This window comes from Echeneis naucrates, chromosome 24, assembly GCF_900963305.1.
Source record: "Echeneis naucrates chromosome 24, fEcheNa1.1, whole genome shotgun sequence".
Lineage (NCBI taxonomy): Eukaryota > Metazoa > Chordata > Actinopteri > Carangiformes > Echeneidae > Echeneis > Echeneis naucrates.
This window is the reverse complement of record NC_042534.1, coordinates 2,962,405-2,983,227: the sequence shown is the minus strand read 5'-3', so window position 1 is coordinate 2,983,227 and position 20,823 is coordinate 2,962,405. Positions and strand designations below refer to the sequence as shown.

The 20,823-nt window shown below is 42.3% G+C and overlaps 3 protein-coding genes across 3 annotated transcripts; 1 reads left to right on the top strand and 2 right to left on the bottom strand.

The window, feature by feature from the left end:
• Positions 1-317: 317 nt before the first annotated feature.
• Positions 318-7,541, top strand: trim54 (tripartite motif containing 54). Its single transcript, XM_029496622.1, has 9 exons — positions 318-738; positions 939-1,117; positions 2,723-2,900; positions 3,616-3,711; positions 4,095-4,328; positions 5,135-5,157; positions 5,501-5,625; positions 5,857-5,936; positions 6,700-7,541. The coding sequence occupies exons 1-8, from the start codon at positions 547-549 to the stop codon at positions 5,895-5,897; spliced, it is 1,068 nt and encodes a 355-aa protein (XP_029352482.1). The 5' UTR covers positions 318-546; the 3' UTR covers positions 5,898-5,936; positions 6,700-7,541.
• uts1 (urotensin 1) lies at positions 6,335-10,338 on the bottom strand. The gene is made up of 4 exons (XM_029496625.1): positions 9,982-10,338; positions 8,254-9,887; positions 7,370-7,459; positions 6,335-6,714 (listed from the first exon to the last, which is right to left on the bottom strand). The coding sequence occupies exon 2, from the start codon at positions 9,882-9,884 to the stop codon at positions 9,465-9,467; it is 420 nt and encodes a 139-aa protein (XP_029352485.1). The 5' UTR covers positions 9,885-9,887; positions 9,982-10,338; the 3' UTR covers positions 6,335-6,714; positions 7,370-7,459; positions 8,254-9,464.
• A 151-nt stretch (positions 10,339-10,489) lies between these two features.
• mpv17 (mitochondrial inner membrane protein MPV17) lies at positions 10,490-19,202 on the bottom strand. Its single transcript, XM_029496624.1, has 8 exons — positions 19,165-19,202; positions 18,285-18,367; positions 16,752-16,867; positions 16,564-16,656; positions 15,376-15,471; positions 12,409-12,441; positions 12,264-12,316; positions 10,490-12,019 (listed from the first exon to the last, which is right to left on the bottom strand). Exons 2-8 carry the CDS (start codon positions 18,355-18,357, stop codon positions 11,950-11,952), a joined length of 534 nt encoding a protein of 177 aa, XP_029352484.1. The 5' UTR covers positions 18,358-18,367; positions 19,165-19,202; the 3' UTR covers positions 10,490-11,949.
• Positions 19,203-20,823: the final 1,621 nt, after the last annotated feature.

Here is a 20,823-nt window from a genome sequence, read left to right as displayed (position 1 = left end):
CTTCATAGCAAAAGAAGCGAGATGCTTCGGGTTTTCATCAGTGACAAACAACAGTTGAGGAATGCGACCGGACTGTTTATGCCGAAGTGTTAACGGCCTGAATCATGGCCGCCGCGGGCTGCGTTATGGCAGCAGGAGGAACTGTTGCTGTATCAGAGTTCATAAAAACATTATCATCTGAACCCTGCTGCTGATCACAGAAGTGATCCTCTGCCACGTTCAAATAGTCTGACCGTGGAACGCAGTTTAGACAGTAATCCAAACCAGAACAAACTCCGCAGCTAAAAATAACAGCAGCCAACAGTCCGGCTGCTGTGGGACGGGAGGGATAGACAGACAGGCAGTGGGGTAAATGGATGGACAGCTGGGCGAAGAAACGGGAAAAATACGAGCGGAAACTCTGAAATTCGACCATCTTCTGAGGGGAAGGACTTCAGGAGCAGTGAATCAGTGTTAAATCTGAGAGGTCTCCCCCGACTCGTGTTTCTGGAAGCTTTTGTCTGCCTTCTGTCCTCTCTGCCACATCACTGGTCGCCCCAGGAGGCGATGAAGTCCGCTCTCAGCTTCAAGCCCCCGTCTGCAGGCAGTTCTGGGCCCAGAGCCGGCAGCGGAGCCACCATGGAGAACCTGGAGAAGCAGCTGATCTGCCCCGTGTGCCTGGAGCTCTTCTCCAAACCCGTGGTCATCCTGCCCTGCCAGCACAACCTCTGCCGCAAGTGTGCCAATGACATCTTCCAGGTCAGGCCTGCCGATTTCCAACAGATCACTTAAGTCGTGTTTAAAGGTTTTTAGTTTGTCACTTCACAACCACCTAAAATGTGTTTGCTGACCTTCTGACCTTCCTCAGCTGACAGAGTGGAACAGCCGTGTTGCTAAAAAGTGAAAATAAAAACGAAAGGCCTCAGGTTGGTCCTTCTCTTCCTTTCTTCTCGGCCCAGTCAGCTAACCCTCTGTGGCAGAGCCGCGGCTCCTCGGGCATCGCCGCCAGCGGCAGCCGTTTCCGCTGCCCGTCGTGTCGCCATGAGGTGGTGCTGGACCGCCACGGCGTCTTCGGCCTGCAGAGGAACCTGCTGGTGGAGAACATCATAGACATCTACAGACAGCAGGAATCCTCCAGGTGAGTGTGTGTGTGAGACTTCAGCTCCCTCAAACAAACAGACGGACACACAAGTGAAAACATCAGCAAAAGAAACATTCACATAAAAATCTTTCTTCATCGTTATCTGACCGACCAGAACACGGAGAACGTGTATGAACAGGAAATAATAAAATCATTCCAACTGAATTGTTTGTCAGGGTTTGTCAACAGTAATATTATAATTTTCTGTTTATGTACCAGTTACATTAATGTTCCTGCTCTGATATACTCTTATATGTGAGATTATTGACAAGAATGAATTAGAACATAAGTATAAACATTTAGAATCAAATATTTTTGTTCAACTTTAAAAAAATGGTCATAGTCTGTTATTGTAATAATGAGTGAAGACCAACAGAGAGCAGTGTTGTGTTACTTTAATGTCTCAGTCAGCTGATTATTTAACAGCTGATTTTCTAACTTTTTTCCTCCAAATTTAAACACAAACCAAGTTAAAAAAAAAAAACTAAAAAAAAAAAAAAACAACAAAAAAATGTGAAGTTACAATAAGTAGAGTCCCCTTTGTTAAGTGTATTGCAACACATTGGTGGCTGTAAATAGATCAGCAGGTCACACAATACGACGACTCACAACCTCAGTGAAATATTTTTATCCTCTTCTGAAACACGTGCAGCTGTCTGTGTTTGTGTAGCTCATCTGCAGAGAAATGTATTTATATTTTGATGCACATTTTAATTCTGTTGAAGCTCAAACTCCAGAAGAAAAATATAGATTATTAAAAAACTCTCAGGTCTGTCAGAAGCTAAAGTGAATCTTACTACGACTCTGCTCTGGTATTTTAATCATCCAGTGTAAAAATGTCACTTCTTCACCAGCATAGAAGCTAAATGAGTCACCGGTGAAGAGATGAGGGATGTTGGCATTGGTTAGAGACAGAAGGACAGGAGTCCCGTCATTATCTCTGTGGGCTAAAATAGATGTGATTGTTTGCAGCGAACGAACAAATGTTTTGTAACCTCTATTTTCTCATCATTTCTTCAGGGGTGGAAACATTTTTCATTAATCATCATTCCTGGCAGAGACACCTCCGTCAGAGCACAAAGCGCCGTTTGTTGCATAAAATTTGGACTCCAATTAAGCCGCCTTTGCATATCAGGATGCTGCAGAGTGCCAATTACCACCCTTTTTTAAAAATGGCATGTATGCACCAGCATGTGTTTGTGTAGCTGGTCGTTTCTGCGTTTGTCGTTGTTAAATGTGAGCAGAGAAGGCGGCAGAAAACACAAAGAGAGCCCTGATTTATCACACCCTTCAGAGGAAACCCAGAAATGAGTAGTGACACACTGTGGGTTCCCAGGTGGCCAACAGGAGAACAGACATTTCAGCCAAACATTTTGTGTGGCTCCTCCATCACCAGCTGATGTAAAAAAAACAAAACAAAAAGCCGTCAGTGATAACAGAAGTAAACTAACTATGCTGCCAAGTCTTCTGTATGTAACTGAGATTAAAAACCGACCGTCTTCCTTTAGCTACATGAACAATGCACTGAAATGATGACAAATGGTTGAATGATGATCAAAAAGAAGTGGAAGTTTCACTTTTAAGGTGTCGTGTCTCTTCCAGGCTCGTAAACATGAAGCCGGAGCAGCAGCAGCAGCTGATGTGTGAGGAACATGACGAGGAGAAGATCAACATCTACTGTCTGTCGTGCCAGACGCCGACCTGCTCCATGTGCAAAGTGTTCGGACAACACAAAGACTGCGATGTGGCTCCGCTCAGCAGCGTCTACGTGAGGCAGAAGGTAAAAGCATTCAGCCAGAGGCGGTGATGGTGGGGTGTGCTGGCAGCTGCAGATGGTCCAAAGGTCAAAGGGCAATCAAAGAGTTTAAACTCTCATTTCTCCAAAAAGTCTGTGCGTGTGCTTGACTTTCTTTCTCCTGTTTCTATTTTTAACTCTTCTCTTCTTCTATTTCGATCCTGAGTTAAACACACAGCTAAAGGTCAGCCACAGTGATGGTAGGCATTGTCTCAAATCTAATTTATGTCAAATATTATAGGCTATAAAAACTTTATTTGTGGCTGCAGTGTAGCAGTTTACTCATTCAGGTGGCAGCAGCTTGTTATTGAGCAGTTGGCTTTGTTGACATTTCAGTGTCGGCCTCTCCGTCTCCGGTTCACTCATCTGAAATTCAGATGAGGCCGAGGACAGTCGTTGATGCTCCATGTTAATGGAAAGGTTGATTCCATGAAGAAAAGTCATGAGGAGTTGCCGATGCAGGAGTGAGAGTGTTTGATAACAAACTGTGGCAGTCTGTGAAAATGTGCATGATGCTCTCAACAGATTCAACATGGTGGTGAGTCACGTTGTTGGGCTTACTAATGAGGAAGTTCTCCGTCAACACCGACTCTGAATTTGTCTTTTTAATTTCGTCAACATGTGGCACAAAACCACGCCGATCTGCTCTGTGATGTCCAGGGAGCTGAAATAACATCCACGGTGTTCTGAATGTTTGCAGACAGAGCTGAGCGACGGTATCGCCGCCTTGGTCGCCAGTAACGACCACGTCCAGGCGGTCATCTCTAAGATGGAAGAGATGTGCCTCAACGTGGAGGTGACTCACTCACACGAAGAGCAGAAATGTAAAAAAGGGCAACATGTGTGAACGACACATCACAAACAACACTATTCAACACCGTCACTTCAAATTTGTCTGAAAATGTTTTGCCTTTTGTTCTCATTTAGAAGAAAATGCAGAGTACAGAGCAGCTCTGGTTTGAAAAGCAAAAAACAAAAACGAGACGAAGGCACAGTTGGCCTGCTTTCAAAAACAAGAACTCAGAAAGCTGTTGCTACATTTTGTTCTCCTCTTTGTGTTTTATATTTTCAGAGTCGTAAACATCATGAGAACAAGTTTGGTGTTACAGACATAAAATGTATTTTAAACCTTCAACTTAAATAAAAGTTTCCATAAAAGCATTTGTTTCTTGATCTCAGGAGAATGGGAGGCGACAGAGGGAGCAGGTTTGCAGCCACTTCGAAGGTCTGGTGGCCATCTTGGAGGAGCGGAAGCAGGAGCTGGTGGGTCTGATCTCCAAAGAACAGGACGAGAAACTAAAACACGTTCGATCCCTCATCCGTCGACACAGCGACCGCCTGGAGGCCGCGGTCGCGCTGGTCGAGTCGGCCATCCAGTCCATGGAGGAGCAGCACATGTCTGTGTTCATACAGGTGAGCCACACCTCAGACCGGATGGTCAGGAGGAGGATTTTTAATGAAAGCCAAACTGTTTGGACCTATCAGCCATCAAAACTGGAGATTTGACGTTTTAAAAGCTTCCCCCAATAAATGTTTTTTAAAATTGAAGGCAAAGTAAAACTGTTTCATCAAGATTAATTCTATTTTACTGATTTCTTACAAAAATATTTCGTGATTTGGCTTCAGAAGGAATCCGCTCCTGTTCAAAGGAGTGTTGGTCGTACACACACATGATTTATTCATACAGCTGCAGAAATAATGGAGAGCTGCTCATCCCTCCAGTGGGCTGAGCAGTATCGATCCGGGGATCAGTTCAGGCAGAACAGCTACACCGTAATTGGTTTTATCAGTCAAGCCAGAGAAATTAGAAATACTCCTCAATTTATAGGCTGATTGGATCTGTAAAATAACTTAACATGGAGTGTTCGACAACTTCCTGTCTGATCAACAGGCTGTTAGTTCCAATCCTGATTCAGGTTTTCAATATTCATGATGCCATTTAAGGGCCGAGTGAAACAGGAAAAGTTAGTTGGACTGAAACAGACTGTCACTAAATGTGTGTCTGAGCCTCAGGTGTTGTTTTATGTTCAGACTTCTCTTCTGCCAGAGCAGCTGTTAAAGAAGATAGATTCAGAGGAAGCAGGTAGTAAACACCGGGAGGCCTTCCTGGCAGCTGGCAGCGTTTCTTAAAATCATGTTTGTATTTCACACGGCGACAGATGCCAAACCGCCGTGTGATTAATGAAGTCTGTCTGTCTTCTTCACTCTCTCGTTCGCAGAGCGCCACCGTCCTCCTGGAGACGTAAGTCCTGATTCTGCCTGGACGCTTCGGAGAAACGAGGCCAGACTTTTTTTTATTTTATTCTGCAACAGCTGGATTGATGCTACTCTAAACTTTCTATAGTTCACAAATATTGTGCCTATGATTTTCCAGATTATTTGAATAGTTACTTTGCAAATTTTTATTACAAATGTAGTTCTCAGGGACTTTTAGTTTTTATTTTAGTTTTGTAACTTAAAGCTCAAACACTTAAAACTCATCTTCGTATCCTGGTTAGTTGAGTTTAATCAATGTTTCTGGTGTCTGACGGTACATTTGGTCAAAGAGGATGCAAACTGTTTTTATTTGTTGTTGTTGTCGACAGAATGGCGGCGACAGGCAGGGTCTCTAACGTGGAGCGTCCAGAGCTCGGCTACGAGAGCATGAGCCACTTCGTCATCGATACCGACGAGCTGACTGACATGTTGAGGAACATCGACTTCCACTCCGGTACGAACAGCAAAGTTTTAAATTCCGTTTATAGTGACAGATGGGAGCGTTTCATATTTGACAGGTTAACTAAACGCTGAAGGGAAAAAGATTCATGCTGACATTTTCACCTCTGAATGAATTCTTCTGTTTTCTCCCTTTGATTCAGGTATTTTTTAGATCATGAAAATGAAAACCATCGTCTCTTTAAATGTGCAGAGAGGCTGATCTACAAACTGTGTCTCCCGTCAGGTGCAGGAGACGACGAAGACGATGATCCCGAAGAAGTGTGAGTCAAGTCTGAGCTGGACTTGTTCCGACCAGAAGCAAAGGTACCTGTTTTAGTTTTAAAGAGATGAAACGTTGATTCAGACCTTTTAAATGAGTTGAGTGAGGATGAAACGGGAGGTATTGGTGGATTGATCGGCCTTTTTCTTGGCTTTGTGGGTTAAAAAGCGTCTGACTCCTCACATTAAGTTGTTCAGCTCCCCGTCCTCCTTCATCAGCTGCAGAGGAGCTGAGAGTTCACAGATAAACTGTTTACTGTATTCATAGAATTAAATCTTTACATTTGACAAAAACAAAAATCTCAAGATTCACTTGACATTCGTTTCCTTATGTAGCCAAAAGAAAACAGAAAGAAGCCAATATTTAGTTTTTATTAATATTAAAAAGGAATACACAGCTTTAATTTGTTTTACAAAGTTTTCATTTTTTCATTGTGTGCAGTCCTGCGCTGGGACGTAGCTCCCGTCCCCCTCGAAGTGTAGAAAGCCACGCTGGTCGTCCAGCTCGGTCCTTTAAAGGATGCACATGAGTTCAAAGCGACATATTTAAAGGCCAAAAGAAAGGACTGACCTGACGGCTAACTGGCTGGTTGGATTAATGCAAACCCGTTTATTTGTGTGACCTCTCTCTAACAGGAGCGCTGCAGATGGAGCGAAGGGTTCCCCTCATCCGCTCAGGAAGGAGACCGCCTCAGTGTATTCATGCTGACTCAGTCAAAGGATCCGCCTCCGTGCGGCGACCTTGGAGAGTCACTGGTGATGATTTAGACGTGGGAAGATGATGTTTGTCTTTTGTTCTTTACTCCAGGTCCCTGCTGCAGTCCTGAGGAGACACAAACACCACAAGAGAAGGAAGTCAACGTCAGCTGGAAGCCTAGATGGTCAGAAATCATTTCTACACATGATCCCAGTTTCCCACTGCAGTTTTTCCTCCCACATTGTTGCCTTTTGTTCACTCTGAAAAAACAGCGGTGTATTGTGTGTAAATATATCTGCCTATGTATACCTCACAGGAACTGTATCGTGGATTTAACACTGCATTCTGTGCTGTGGGAGGGAAAGTACAAAGATTTCGCTTGTGTGTCTTTTTCTTCAGGATTTAAAGCCTTTTATAGATTCCTGAGGGCTTCTGTGAAGACGACGGTTGTTAGATTTTTGTCCGTTTCTAACTCGTTATGGATCTTCTGTAAATAAACATGAAATGGTGAGGAAGTGAACGAGTGATTCTGTCTGTCCTTCTTTTGAAAGGCGTTAATGCAGCAGGCAGCAGGATGTGACACTGAAGGAGTGGGCAGATAAGCGTATTACTGTAGGTAGTGTAAATGAACGTGTTGTGTGTTTGAACATGAAACACGCCTTCCAAAATGACTCTGTTCCAAAAAAGGGTTGAAAACTTAACAATGCCGGTAAGATTAACAAAAAGAACAGACGTGAGGTGACGCTGCAGAGACGTTAAACCTGTCGGAGGTCAAACTCACCTTCCACAGCTGACGGTGTTGAATTGTTGAGAAGCTGTTTTCTGATCGTCCACCTCCTGGTTCAGGCACTCTGAAGGTTTCCTAAAATTACTACACACAGCAGAAATCCTCATTAATAATCCGCATTAATAAGACAGATTCATGTTCGATTACCACAATCTGCTTTCCTTTTGTGTTGTTATTAATTATTTGTCACTTTTTGCATGTTTCGTTCATGTGAAAAAACTTTGTAACTTAATAATAAATATTTAAATAAGGCTGCTGGGTGTTTATTTTACTGTGTGGTTTAATTTATTCATTTAAGATTAGATAATATAAAAGTTCGCCCCTCTGCTGCTGTCATGAAGGGAAAAATTAGCTACTGCGACCAAAACTTTCTTCTGTTCTGTGTAAACGTATTTATTTCTGTTTTAAAGTTGGACACTCTCTTTACAGAACTGGACTCTTTGGCTCTTCTGTGTCGGCTAAATTTTTCAGCCTCCGCAGTTGATGCCTGTTTTTTTTTTCTTCTCCAGATAAACAAAATTTTACGTCTTACATCATCTATTAAATGCTTTCATCGACCTACTGACACAATGAGGGAAAGAGAAACTGAACCAACACAAACACAAACAGAGGACGAGGCAGTTTGGACTGAGTCAGAGAAACAAAGGAGCCAAAGGCCGATCTGACTTCTGTCTTTGCTGCCTCGCTCTCATCTGTTTCAGATACTTATCCAGGACTCTTCAGATAAACGGAGCAGAAAAACCAGCCGAGCTAAACAAAGTTTGAGATTTAAGGAACAAAACAAGCTGCTGAAACGTTTGCTGTTTTGGATTTAAAGCAATCACATGAATGTGACAGGAAACGTCAGAGTTTACGTGAAGTGAACTAACTTGTCATACCTGGTTGGTCAGGTGACGATGCTGGCGGAGAAAAGGTCAGGAGGTTCACTGCTGTCATCGGGGTTCATCCTCGGCGGGGGGGGCGGGCAGGAATCCACAACATGAATGTCAGTAAAATATTCCTGTAGATTCTGAACAAACTGGACAGAAAGGTGAGTATTTTCTCTGAAAACAATCTGAGCAGCGCCAACAAAAACTGATACCACACAATGAAAGGCAGCAGTTTCTGTTTTACTTGAAACATTTTTTTTTTATTAAAAAATATAAATGGCAAAAAAGCTTTTTTTTTTTTTTTTCATTTGCTAAAACAAATAATGTGCTCAGTATCAGACATGAATGCTTTCAGCCTTTTTTTTTTTTTGTTCTTTTGTTTGTAGGTCAGCATGCTACAGTAGATACAGTACAGGCTGCTCAAAGGAAAGGACACAGGAAGAAGGGAAGAAGGGAAGGAGGGAAGGAGAGAGGGAACATGAAGGGCTCTTTGTCTTTCCTGGTTCTGAAGTGACTCGTGTCGGTCTGCAATGGATTCAAAATGAACAAAAAGCCAACATCGCCAATAAAAATGATTCACCTGAACAAAATTCACTTCTAACTTGAATCACATCATGAAACCTTTTCAGACCTTCTGTAGTCTGTAAGGAGAAGAAAAGGCTGACAAGGCCGAATTTATCGTTGATAAAAAGAACCCAACATAAGCTGCAGTTTAGTCTGATGTCCCCAACATATGCTTCTCTCAGCAGCAGTTAATAATGAACCTGTCTTTATTCTGGGTTGGTTTATCTGGTTGCTGAGGCAACATTAAGGTTAAAAAAAAATAAATTTAAATCTACATCCTGATTAAAACTTTCTAAACATTCACAGCATGTTTAAGCAGACTGCCTAAAACCACGAATGAACTAAATTCTGACTGTTCAGACTTTTGAGTTCCATTTCAAACTGTCCACCACAGCAAAACGTGGAAATGAGACAAATCCAGTGAAGCAGAAAGTTTCCATGTAGTCCACCGGTGTGTATGAAGGAGGGGGGAGGAGGGGGGAGGAAGAAGGGGGGGGGGGGTCCGAGAAGTCCGTTTCAATATTTTCTAACAAAGCTGTCAAAGACAAACTTCACTGCTTTATGCCGTGCTGCGTAATTTGGCACCATGTGTGCGTAAAATGAGGCGGAAGGAAGGAAAACGGAAGTCAGAGCTGCTGGACGCGGACAGAACGTTTCTACTTCCCGACCTCGTCGAGCACTTTGCGGTTGAGCTGAGCCTGCTCCCTCTGGTTCTCCATCTTGGCCATCTGGATCATATTCCTCAGCAGGTGGAAGGTCAGGTCGATGGAGAGCGGCGGCTCCTCGCTGCGCTTCAGCAGCTGAGCCGCCGCCAGCATCGCCTCCTCCTCCGCCTCCTCCTCCTCCTCCGTCGGCAGCAGCTGGAGGCCGTCCGGGCTCCTCCGCTGGAGGAACCTCAGGATCCTGCCGCCCAGGAGACCGGAGGCGGCGGCGTCCCCGCCGGCCGCCGCGCTGAGCAGCACTTCGTCCAGCCGCCCGCCGCTGCTGCCGTCCAGCCAGGCGGGGAGGACGCGCGGTCTGCCGGCGGCGAGGAGGACCGAGGAGAGGAGGAGCAGGAGCAGGGACACCGGCCTCATGTCCTGCAACCAGAGACGGGCAGAGTCACCCAAACTGACCCAGGCTGACATCAAGCTGCTTCACTTCTCAGACACAGACAGGAGGACTGATACTCACTTTGTTCTCTCCGGATGCTGCAGCTGAACTTCGGGCTGAGACTTCAGGTCCGAGTCGAGTCTGGAAAGTGACGAGTCCCCGAGAGGACGGCGGGTTTTATACATCCAGGCCGCCGCTTTGACGTCAGTGCAGGCAGCAGAGTCCCAGAGGGGACAGAAGGGAGAGATGTATCTCCTTTCTGTGCTGAAGTGGGGGGGGGGGGGGGGTCCCAGGGGGGCAACAGGAGGATACAGGAGGATACAGGAGGATACAGGTGCCCTGGGGGGGTTTCTTGGGAAAGTTTGAAGGATTGATGGGATCATCAATGAAACATGATTGAGCTTAGATGGTGTGTGTATATAACCCCCCCCCCCCCCCCCCCCCATGAATGATGTTTGTTTTCTCTCATTTTGATTGATTGAACTGAATCTCCTTTGTGGAGCATCATCACATCTAATGATGTTTTACTTTTTGTTAAAGTTAAAAATGAAACTTTTTTTTTTTTTTTTTTTACACATTTACAGTTGATTTGTCACATTATTTTTGCCCCAGAAGAAGAAGAAGAAGAGGAGGAGGAGGAGATCTGGTCACTTCTGAGGAACATTCAACTAAAATAAGTTTTAAAAACAAAAGTTTTCCAGCTTCGAATGATTGGAGAGCTGAGGGAGCTGTCCGCGGTGCTGAAATGTAGTTTAAATATTTAAATGTTCCACGTTCAGTTTGAAGGATCATTTAGAAACGACGAGAAGTCGGAAGAGTTTTAAAACAACTAAGATGGGAAGAGTAACGTCTCAGGAAAACGGCCGTTCAATAATAAGAAGTTACCGTTCCACCTAACAGAGCAGGTCACTGCAGTTAGCAGACACATCTGAAGAAATGCATTCGATTATCGTTAGTATCAGATAAAGACATTTCTTTTTTCATGTTCACGCTCTCATCGTACAATTTCTACAGCAGCTCAGACAGTTTTACACTCCGCTGCACCAGGCCTCACGTAAAGCCTGTTCAGTGCATCTTCATTTAATTACTTTGGCTTACGTTTACAACACGGCGAGCCTGGATGCTGCATCAAAACTGAATTCCAGCTTTCTAGGGAGAGGCTCATATCACCCCCCCCCCCCCCCAGGAGAGAGAGAAGCTCTTTGGCAGATTTTCAGTGGATTCGTCAGACATTTCCGCTTGCTTTTCCCTAATATAGCCCAAGTGTGTTTGTGTTGGGGGGTGGGTGGGGGGGTGGAGTTAATTTGGTTGACAGCCCAGCTCAGCAGCCTCCACATGTCTCTCCAAACAAACCCCACCCATCCAAAGCTAAGCTGGCAACAAAAGTTAGCGAGGTCAAACAAGCCATTGACACCAACTCATGTGACGCTTCAGGACTTCCTATTTGCACGTTTTAATAACAAATATAAAGATTACATGCACACATAAGTAAAGACAAAGAGATTGTCGAACTGCTGCAGTTTTAGGAAATATAGATGCAGAGAAAGTGGGTAAACAAAATGTGTAAACTGGCTCAGATCATTAAAATGAAATGATTAATAGTTTACTTTCATCATGAAACGAAACAAGGTGGTCTTTGTCAGCGGCAAACACAAACACAATTACATCAAATGATTAATAAGGTAAAAAAAAAAGGTAACGTTTCCTGTCAACCACTAAGTGTTAATGTATGAGAGTGTGTGTGCGTATGTGTGCGTATGTGTGGCTACACTGCCAGATCCCATTTCCATAAATAAACTTTCACAGACATTTCTGCAAAATGGAAGTTTGACTTTTAAGTGTGAATTTGTCATTCAGAAGAGATGAGTTCTTCCTCTGACCTTTACAAGTGACTCAGTCAGAGTTTTACTTTTGGGAAATATCAGACAATGAGGACAAATCCGCCTCAGGTTCAACCAGACCAGCCCGTCGCACACACAGACACACACACATTACAAATGAGTGGAACACTACCGGCACAAACGAAACAGGTCGATTTGGGGTCCTCCTTCACATCTTATTGGCCTTCCAGGTCAGGTAGGAGTTCCAGGCTACGGCGACGACCTGAACGACAGCCAACCTGTGAGCATTTCAAGAGGAAGTCAAGTTAGAGACGTTTAAAATATACAACATCAGTCACAATACGAGGTCCAATGGCAACAACCGCATGTCGAGAAAACCCCAAATCTGGATTCTCAGCTTCATCAAACGCTCCACAGATCCAGGACTGTATGAGGCTATAACAGCCTCTCAGACTGCAGTGACCTCATTTAGATTCTCACTCTTCGCAGGGAATCATGTGATCCGTGTGTCCACTGATGTACCTGTGGTGCAGTGGAATGAAGTAGAAGTTGGCGATCTGAACTGCAGGCCAAAGCTGGAACACAAACAGAAAAGATTTAGGCCACAGTTCAGTCGTATGATGTGAGAAGACACGAGGACACGCACAAGAAAACAAGGAAAACTTACGTAGTAATTAGAGATCAGGGCGTCTGTGTAGTCCTGCGGACAAAGTGGATCCAGTTATTACATCGTCATCATAACTTCTGAGTCTTATGAGGAAAATGAACTCTAACTGTGTCACATTAAAGCATCACTGCAGACACCGGACAGGCTAACGTAATAAAACCGCCTGTTTCTGTGCAGCTGATCATTAATATTCAAACATTTTACTGTTACATGCCTCATTAAATGGACTGTGCAGACACCTGGCTGTGTTTGGTACCAACACTTTGTGGAGGAAGTTGCTGACAAAGTTTTTTTCCGTATATAACATCTGTTCTGTTCGTCCCACTCGGGGATCTGATTCAGGATCTGCCCGCGGCGGAACAAGGTGAGAGATGGTGATGCGTTCAAGCTCCAGTTGGTGGAAGGTTTCATTCCAAAAGCATAACGGGGCGGAAACGGAGTTCGAGAGCCAAGGATCCGGCTCAGTAGGTACAAACATAGTGTGTGGCGGATAGATTGAGTCTCATCAATGTCAGAAAGTCACAGAAATGGTGGGGGGGGGTCTCTCATGCTGGGTCACCATCAGTCAGGCTTTTTAACTGAAGGGCGAGTGAAGCCTTCAAGTCCTTCTGTGCCTGTTCCTGCTGGTCCTGCTGCATTTACTCAGCCAACAACCGACCTGCTCTGTGGATCTACAGCCGCTTCAGACCGACTCAGATCATCCCTCAAAAACAGACACACACCTTTTTCAACGTGGGATTTTTTTTTTATTCCTAATAAATGTATGTAATCGTATTTATGAGACAGCCTCACCTCACGACACTGCTTTTAGCTAAATGAGAAAAGGAAAAGGTCCGCCGCGGTTCATGCCAGCTTTTTCACTCCACAATAAATATATTAAAAACACAGATTACACACACACCCCTCCACCATGTCATCTTAAAAGGTCACCTCCACGTGTCTTGACACATAAAAACGAGCCAATGTTCCAGGTAAACCTTTTTCCTGGTTGATTTTTTTTTTTCTAATTATGGCCAAACAAGCGCCTTTGCCACCTGAGGTCAAATTAGTGCTGATCACTGCGTCAGACGCCCGAACACCCCCCACCCATCAATCTGCCCTCCTCCTTTGGAGAAAACAGGACGTGTAAGTGTTAAACAAATAACCACAACCCTAAAAGCATTACATTCGCTCTCTCATTGGAAAAGAAGCAAATCCTTCCAAACGAGAAGTAAAAGGTGGAGAACGTTGTGCCTGAAAAGTGACAGTTAATCCCAATCACTGGTTATTTTTCTGTGTTTGGAAGCTGAGCTCAGACTGAAGTCTCCTGATTTTTATGTTGAACTGATTTATTTGTCATATAGAGTCTGAACAAGGCAGTCCTGTCTAAACTCTGCCATCTTTGAGGTTTAAACTTCAAAGATGTTAAGAACGTGTTATTACTTTTGTAGTTTGTCACACAACAAATCCTGCTGGTCCACCTCAGTAACTGTTAATGAGAAAGGCACAGACGATGTCGGACTTGAATCATCAGAGCGGCTGTTTGGTCAGTGCCTCCATTCATTTTCCTCTCACATTCCCTCGGTGCCAGACTTTGTTGTAATGAGCACATTTGTCATTTATTTTGTGTCCTTTCTGACATTTACCAGTTTGGCCTTTCAGGCCACTGCGCCTCCTTTTGTAAATAATTGATGATGATCAGCAGCTTGTTTGGGTAAGCAAGGCGGTGAGCGACGTTTGAGCAGCAGGCACAAGATGACAGTTAGCTCTGACCTAGCATACAAATACACAGACACACACAGACACACACAGACACACACACACACACACACACACACACACACACACACACACACACACACACACACACACACACACACACACACACACACACACACACACACACACACACACACACACACACGAAGGTATGAGTCACTCTGGCTATTTCCACAGTTCCTCTCTCTCGCTTTTCCCCCATCGCAGGAAACAGTTTCTAATAATAATGAGAGGTTCATGTTGGAGGTCAGACATTGTACCTAAATTGAAAACCAAACTTCCTCCCTCTCTGATTTAATTGAATCGAACTGAGTTGTGTTCATAGAGAAAACACATTTTTTTCTGGGGAAGTGACCAAGTTTGCTTTGTTTCAGTGCAAAGTCAGGTCTTGTCACATCAAAAGTCTAAATGTGAAAAAACAGGTAGAGTTAAATCAGCACTGAAAAAGTTCAGAGCCAAACAAACGTCAGAGATATAATAAAGAAAATGGAGAAAAACGTGGATTCATGTGTAAAAGGTCATGCTGATGTCTAAACTCTGAGGCGGGAAGAAGAGAGATGATGCACAATTCCTGCAAATTTACGACTTTGAGACATTTTAAATGCAAATAAATTAAAAAGCAGTTTCACAGCCGTAACAAAGCACCAGTTAAACCTGTCAGTGGGAACAATACGGCACAAAATGTGACCATGATGTCACATTTTATTTATAATTCTCTGCTGCGTATGACACTCACACCTAAATTTATCATTAATTAATCATTAAACATAATCTGGAGCTGGAGCTGGACCAGCAGCAGGAGGGCGGATAAAGAAAGCCATTACACAGCTAGAAATCTAAAATAAGTTTTATTTAATAAACCCAACAGGTCTGAAACAACACAACTAAAGATTTTATAGCGAGCTGTAAAATGTTAAAGGAGACAGAACCTGATTCACCTAAAACTGATTAATATCCAGCTTCTCAGCGTTAAAGTTCTAATTTAGTTTTTTCTGCTGTGCATACTTTGTGAATGCAGCGTTCCTTAATAAAAATGTGCTGAGGACAGATCAGGTCCAACAGATAAATCTGATCCAGACGTTTCTCAGGATATTCTTCATATTCTCTAAACTTCAACACAAAACAAGTCGCACAAGGAAAACAACGCAAACACAGCTCAACTATTGTCTGTACGATTGAATTCGTCATCAGTCTGAAAATGAAAATTACCCTCTTGAGCTTCTTGACGTTTTCCTCCAGCGTCAGTCCGTTCAGAGCACCAGAGATACCGAGGAAGGCTCCCAGGAAGCACGGAGCGAAACACAACTGTGAAGACGCACAAACGAGAAAAAAAAGAAATCAGACATTCACCTGATCATGAAGGAAAAATACTCACGATGGGACGGACTGAGGAAATAAGGAAGCTCAAAGTTTTTTCAGCTTATTTAAGTTTAAACTCGATTTTTTTTTTTTTGCTTGTTTGTTTTTAAGTGTCTTTAAATGTTTGGCCTGATCTAAACTCAGGTGGAAAACATCTGAGTAAAGGTTTTTGTTTGGCTGCTTCTATTTAACATCCTGCTACGTCACAGTCTGATGAGTTAGACTGAAACGATGAAATCTGATAAATAACTTTGTCTCGAAAATGAATGTGGGACAATGAATCTAATGTTTGTGGTCACGGTGGTGTCTGATAAACGCGTAAACATTTTTTTTTTTTTTTTTTTTGCCACGCTGTCGTCAGAACGTGGAGAAAGTGGAGACTTGATGCAGGAACTGAGGCAGAATAAAGGTCTCAGACATGTGAGGCCTCTTCAGGATGGACTCAGTTGTTTACGTTGACAGTAACAGCTCAGGTCTGACGCAGGAAGACGCCTTAAATCTTTCAAGTCACCAAATGGCACTTTATAGTTCTGACGTACGCGAGGGCAGAGGGAGCGGCGTGCAGTCAGGGTGACCACATCACCACTCAGGCGTCGGAGCGAACCCTTTACTTCACCTTAAATATTTCAGTAGGGGGAGATATTGAAAGCTCGGAGGCGGTTTTCCTTGGACCTGATTTATACAGTCAAACAGCAGAGGGCAGAGTGAGGAGAGAAAAACTGCCGCTCTGTTTCATCGTTTTTACTGCTGATGTGTGTGAATCCTGATTATTCTTCTTTTTGTCATTATGTGACGAATATTAGTGCTTTGTCTTCGGTCTGTTCACGTTGTCTTCATGTTTTTTCTCCTCTTGTGTCTCGCTGTTGTGCATCTGCCCTGATTCAGCCAAATGGTTAATAATAATAATAATAATAAAATAGTTAGCTGCATCTTAATTATTCAGAGTTGAAGTTCAAACTGAAGGCTGAACTGAGCTGCTACAGACAGAATGAGATTATCTCTCTGATATCATCCATGAAGTTTAACTTCATTTCTCACCTGGTCCATCAACATTTTCTTCATGGCAGCACTTTTCGTTCCTCCAACAACCAGTTTGTCCAAAACTTTGTACCAGCCCCCAACTACTGGACCCTGATGTGAAAATATTTAAAGTTGTGTTCTTAAGTGTCTTTGACCAAACACATGAATCGTTTCTTTTATTGTGCAGCTTGTAAAACGACACCTACCACGAAAAAGAAGCCGATGCCCATCATCTTGACCGTCCGCTGGACGTTGTGCTGAGCCAATCCCCGTCTCTCTATCAGCTGCTGGGAGATGACGTCACCAACACCCACTAAAGACCCTGCAGGAGACGGGAACGTCACTTCAGATTGAATGTTATCCCGCCTTGGTTTTAATTACAAACAGCTGTAAAATAGAAACAATTAAAAAAACTCAACTATTAACCTGTCTCATTCAGGTTAAACTTTTTTTTTGGCCTAACTCGCTGACCACATAAAAAACTGACAGCACAGTTTAATAACTCTGATGGAGCTGAACAAGAGGTAACCTTTCCTTAAAATGTCATAGGAACTAATAAACAGAGTTAGACTGACACAGTACACGTACAGAAAATGTCAACTGTACACGTCACAGCAATAAATACAAGTATTTCTTCCAACACACTGACAGACAGTGAAGCAGCAGGACGTAAAGTTCAGCAGCTTCATTCTGTTGATTTCACTTTACAGCACCGACAGATATCCATCAAAACTCCTCTGAAAGCACAAATAAAGAGGTCAAAGTCACCGAAAGCTACGTCAAACGGACGTGCAGGTCAGGGTCACTTTTGAGTGCAGAGATGGTGAGAGAATCAGGCGTGTGGCAGAAAATAGAATTAACGGAAGTCTAATTTCTAAAAAAAAAAAAAAAAAAAAAAAACCTTTGATCAATTTTAAATCAAATGCAAAGAACAATATTTATTTTTATGTGAAGTCAAATCGCAACTCCTGAAGTTAAAAATCAGCTTTAAGTCAAAATCTAAAGGTTGATCTTAAATCTCTTGAAAGGCAAAACGTTGGTGTATAAAAAGAGCTGTGCTGTTTAAAAACAATAAAAGAAACAGAGAGCAGAAGAGAATTCGTACATCAAAACAAATCATCTTCTCCTGTATAAGTTTTATTTTTCCTCTCATTATTTCCAGCCTTTAACCAACTGGCTGAATTCTGCCTCCATCTTGTGGTGGTGAAAAGGCGCCACACTGAGGAACACAACCTGCTGTCCATTTGTTTGTCGTCCAGCTGGTTGTTTTAACAGGTTTTATTCAAATATCATCTTATTGGTTGTTTTTGTTTTGATTACTCAACCAGAGTTTTAACCAGTTAAATGGAATAAAATATATTCAATGCATAATTAGAGATTCTGGCTCTGGTTTCCTCAGTGATGGAATATAGTAAATATATGTATATACACATTTTATATTTTCATTCTAAACTGAATTTATTAGGTTTTGGACTCCCAGTCATGCAAAATAAACATGCAAAGGGAAAAATCCTTAACTCCAAACACAAGTCTTAGTATTTATTTTGAAAAATGAAAAGATGCTTTCAGAAGCAGTGAAACTTGTGAAACTACTGGTGTTAGTTTAGTATCTCAAACTGAATCTAATCTGAGACAAAGTACGTCTCTCAGGTCAAAGGCCTTTTCTTTGGTTTGTGTCATCTCTGGATCATCACATTTGTATTTGTTGGATTCATGTGATGTGAGTGTGTGAGTCCAACCTGCGGTCACTATCTGCACCGTCCAGGGGTATCTGCTCATCAGGACCTGGTAGGACCTCCACAGACTGGCCATCCTCTCTGCTCTGGAAGACAAAACACACACACATTAAACATTGAAAAGGTTGAAAAGGTTTCCTCTTCCGGGGCTAACCCCGCCCACCGGCACACAACGTGACACAAATCGAGCGCCCCTCGTTAATAGACTCCGTCACATCGTCCGTCAGTTTGTTCATTAGTTTAACTCATCTGCTCCTCCCAGCTGGAAAAGCTGAAACTTTATTTCCTGCATGGATTTTAATTTAGTCAGTGATGCATAAAAAAAAAAAAACAACAACAAAAAAAAAAACAACAAAAACTTTTAATTAATATCCTAAAATGCTCCGTTAGCTGCTACTTGAAGGCGAATTGAAAATATTTGATTCCCAGTGATTTCCTGTCTATGCCGAATTAAAAAGCATTCAAACGAGTTATAAAAGCATAAAAATAATAACCTGTCGGATCAACTAATCTGTAAATATCCAAGAAAACTTTGAAATTGAGGTTTTCTTTAACCGCAGTTCCGCTCACGTGTTGCCTGATCTAATGTTAGTTTATTAAATGTCAGCTCGACTAAATAAAATGCTTATTCAGAAAAACACGGACACAAAACCAGCCAACTAAATTTAAACTGTTAAACAAGCTGAGAAATATAATGAATTAAGGTTGAAAGGCGACGTTCACAAAAACTTCAGTAAACTTCAATAAAACGAGGTGACAGCTGCAGAAGAGCCGAAGCTGGACGCGGACACATCGACTCGGTGTTTGTTGAAACACAGGAAATAAAAACAGAAGTGAATGAAATACTAAAATGTAAAAAAAAATAAATAAAATGTGTTCATGCCTGAAACAGAAACAAGCGGCCAACACCGAGCTGCTGCCGAGGCGTTCAAAGGACCTGCTGAAAAAAAGGCATTTCAGAAAACATCAACATTTTAGTTCAATTCCACATAAAAACAAACCGACTCAACAGGAAAGGTCCAAAAACAAATAAACTGCATTAGACATGGTTGTATTTCAAGTCTTCCATTAAACACACAAACACAAAAAAATGTCCAAAGCTTTAGATATCAGCAACAACAATATGGAGTTTGTTTGTGTAACATCTTATTGGAGGAAATCTCTAATAACGGTTCATTGGAGGTGAGAAGTATCAGACGTGGTTTTCTTTCTATAGATCTTTTGTTTCAAATTACATTAAAAAATAAATTTTTATATATTATTAATATTTTTAGTCGCATGAGGCTACACCGTGTGTAAAAGCCGTTATTTCCCACTGCACTAGAAGGCAGCAGACGACCTGCAAACTATCACTTCCGGTGTGAAAATGGAACCCGGAGTTTTGGCGCCACCTAGCGGGAAACTCCAAAATGACACAAAAGACAAACTCCAGATCAGTCAGATGGTTTTAGTTTATTTCTCTTTCATGTAAATCACGAACTGCAAAGAAACCAGATTTTAAAAAATAAAAATAAAGTACAGATAAAACGTCACTGACTTTTTTTTTCTTCCAAATTATTTGTTATTTGTTTGTAATTTGCTGGTGCAGGTTTGTTTTTAATTAATTGTATTTATTTTTTGTGTAGGAGTGTAACTACTGGACATCTGAATGCAGCACAGGTTTTACTGTGTGTAACTCTGATGTGGAAGGGACCACAGCTTTTATTAACGATAGTTAGATTTGTGTTCAACCTGTCCACTGAATCAGGTATAAAAAAAAATAAAAAAATCAAAGAGTAGAACAAATCTGTTTGAGATGTAGAAACTTTGTAAATGATGCAATAAATAAATCAAACAATAAAAAAAAAAAAAAAAAAGGCAACAAACAGCAGCGAACACGGTTACCACATAAAGTCAGCGTCTCATATGGATCAGTACTACTGAGGCTTAACTTATTACACCACAGAAGCGCTGTGTTTCCGTGATATTTCACCGATTCATTTGCTGTCTTTTTGAGCTGATCTGTGAGATTATCACATCACATCTTTTTTTTTTCCTTTTTCCATAGAGCGTTACATCATTGGCTTCTAAACAAAGCATTTGCTAATTTTAACACCAACTTAACTTGCAGCTCAAGTGATAAGAGTTAAATATCGTTTCTTTAAAGCAGCTGTTTAAAAGCATTCAATAACCAGGATGTATAAAAATGTAGCTGGCTGAGACTTCACTTGAAGCCCTGATATAATTACACTTCATAAAATCGATGTAAACATTTCATCAATGGTTCGAAGACGGTTCCCACACCTTCAGAAGGATCACGTCCCAGGCCAAACACCCAACCTGACACACAGATCCGGGTTCCTTACTGTAACAACACTCAGAGTGTTAATAGTGAGAACTAGCAGCTTTACAGAAGCTCACACACACAAGAAGAGAAGAGGTTTGAATGTGTCAACACTTCTCCACCGCGCTGCTTCAGTGATGGCAGACTCATGGACACAATATATTAAGTGAAGCCAATCCATTTTCCAAAAAACCCAAGGCCTCGATTTTTCTTTTCTCA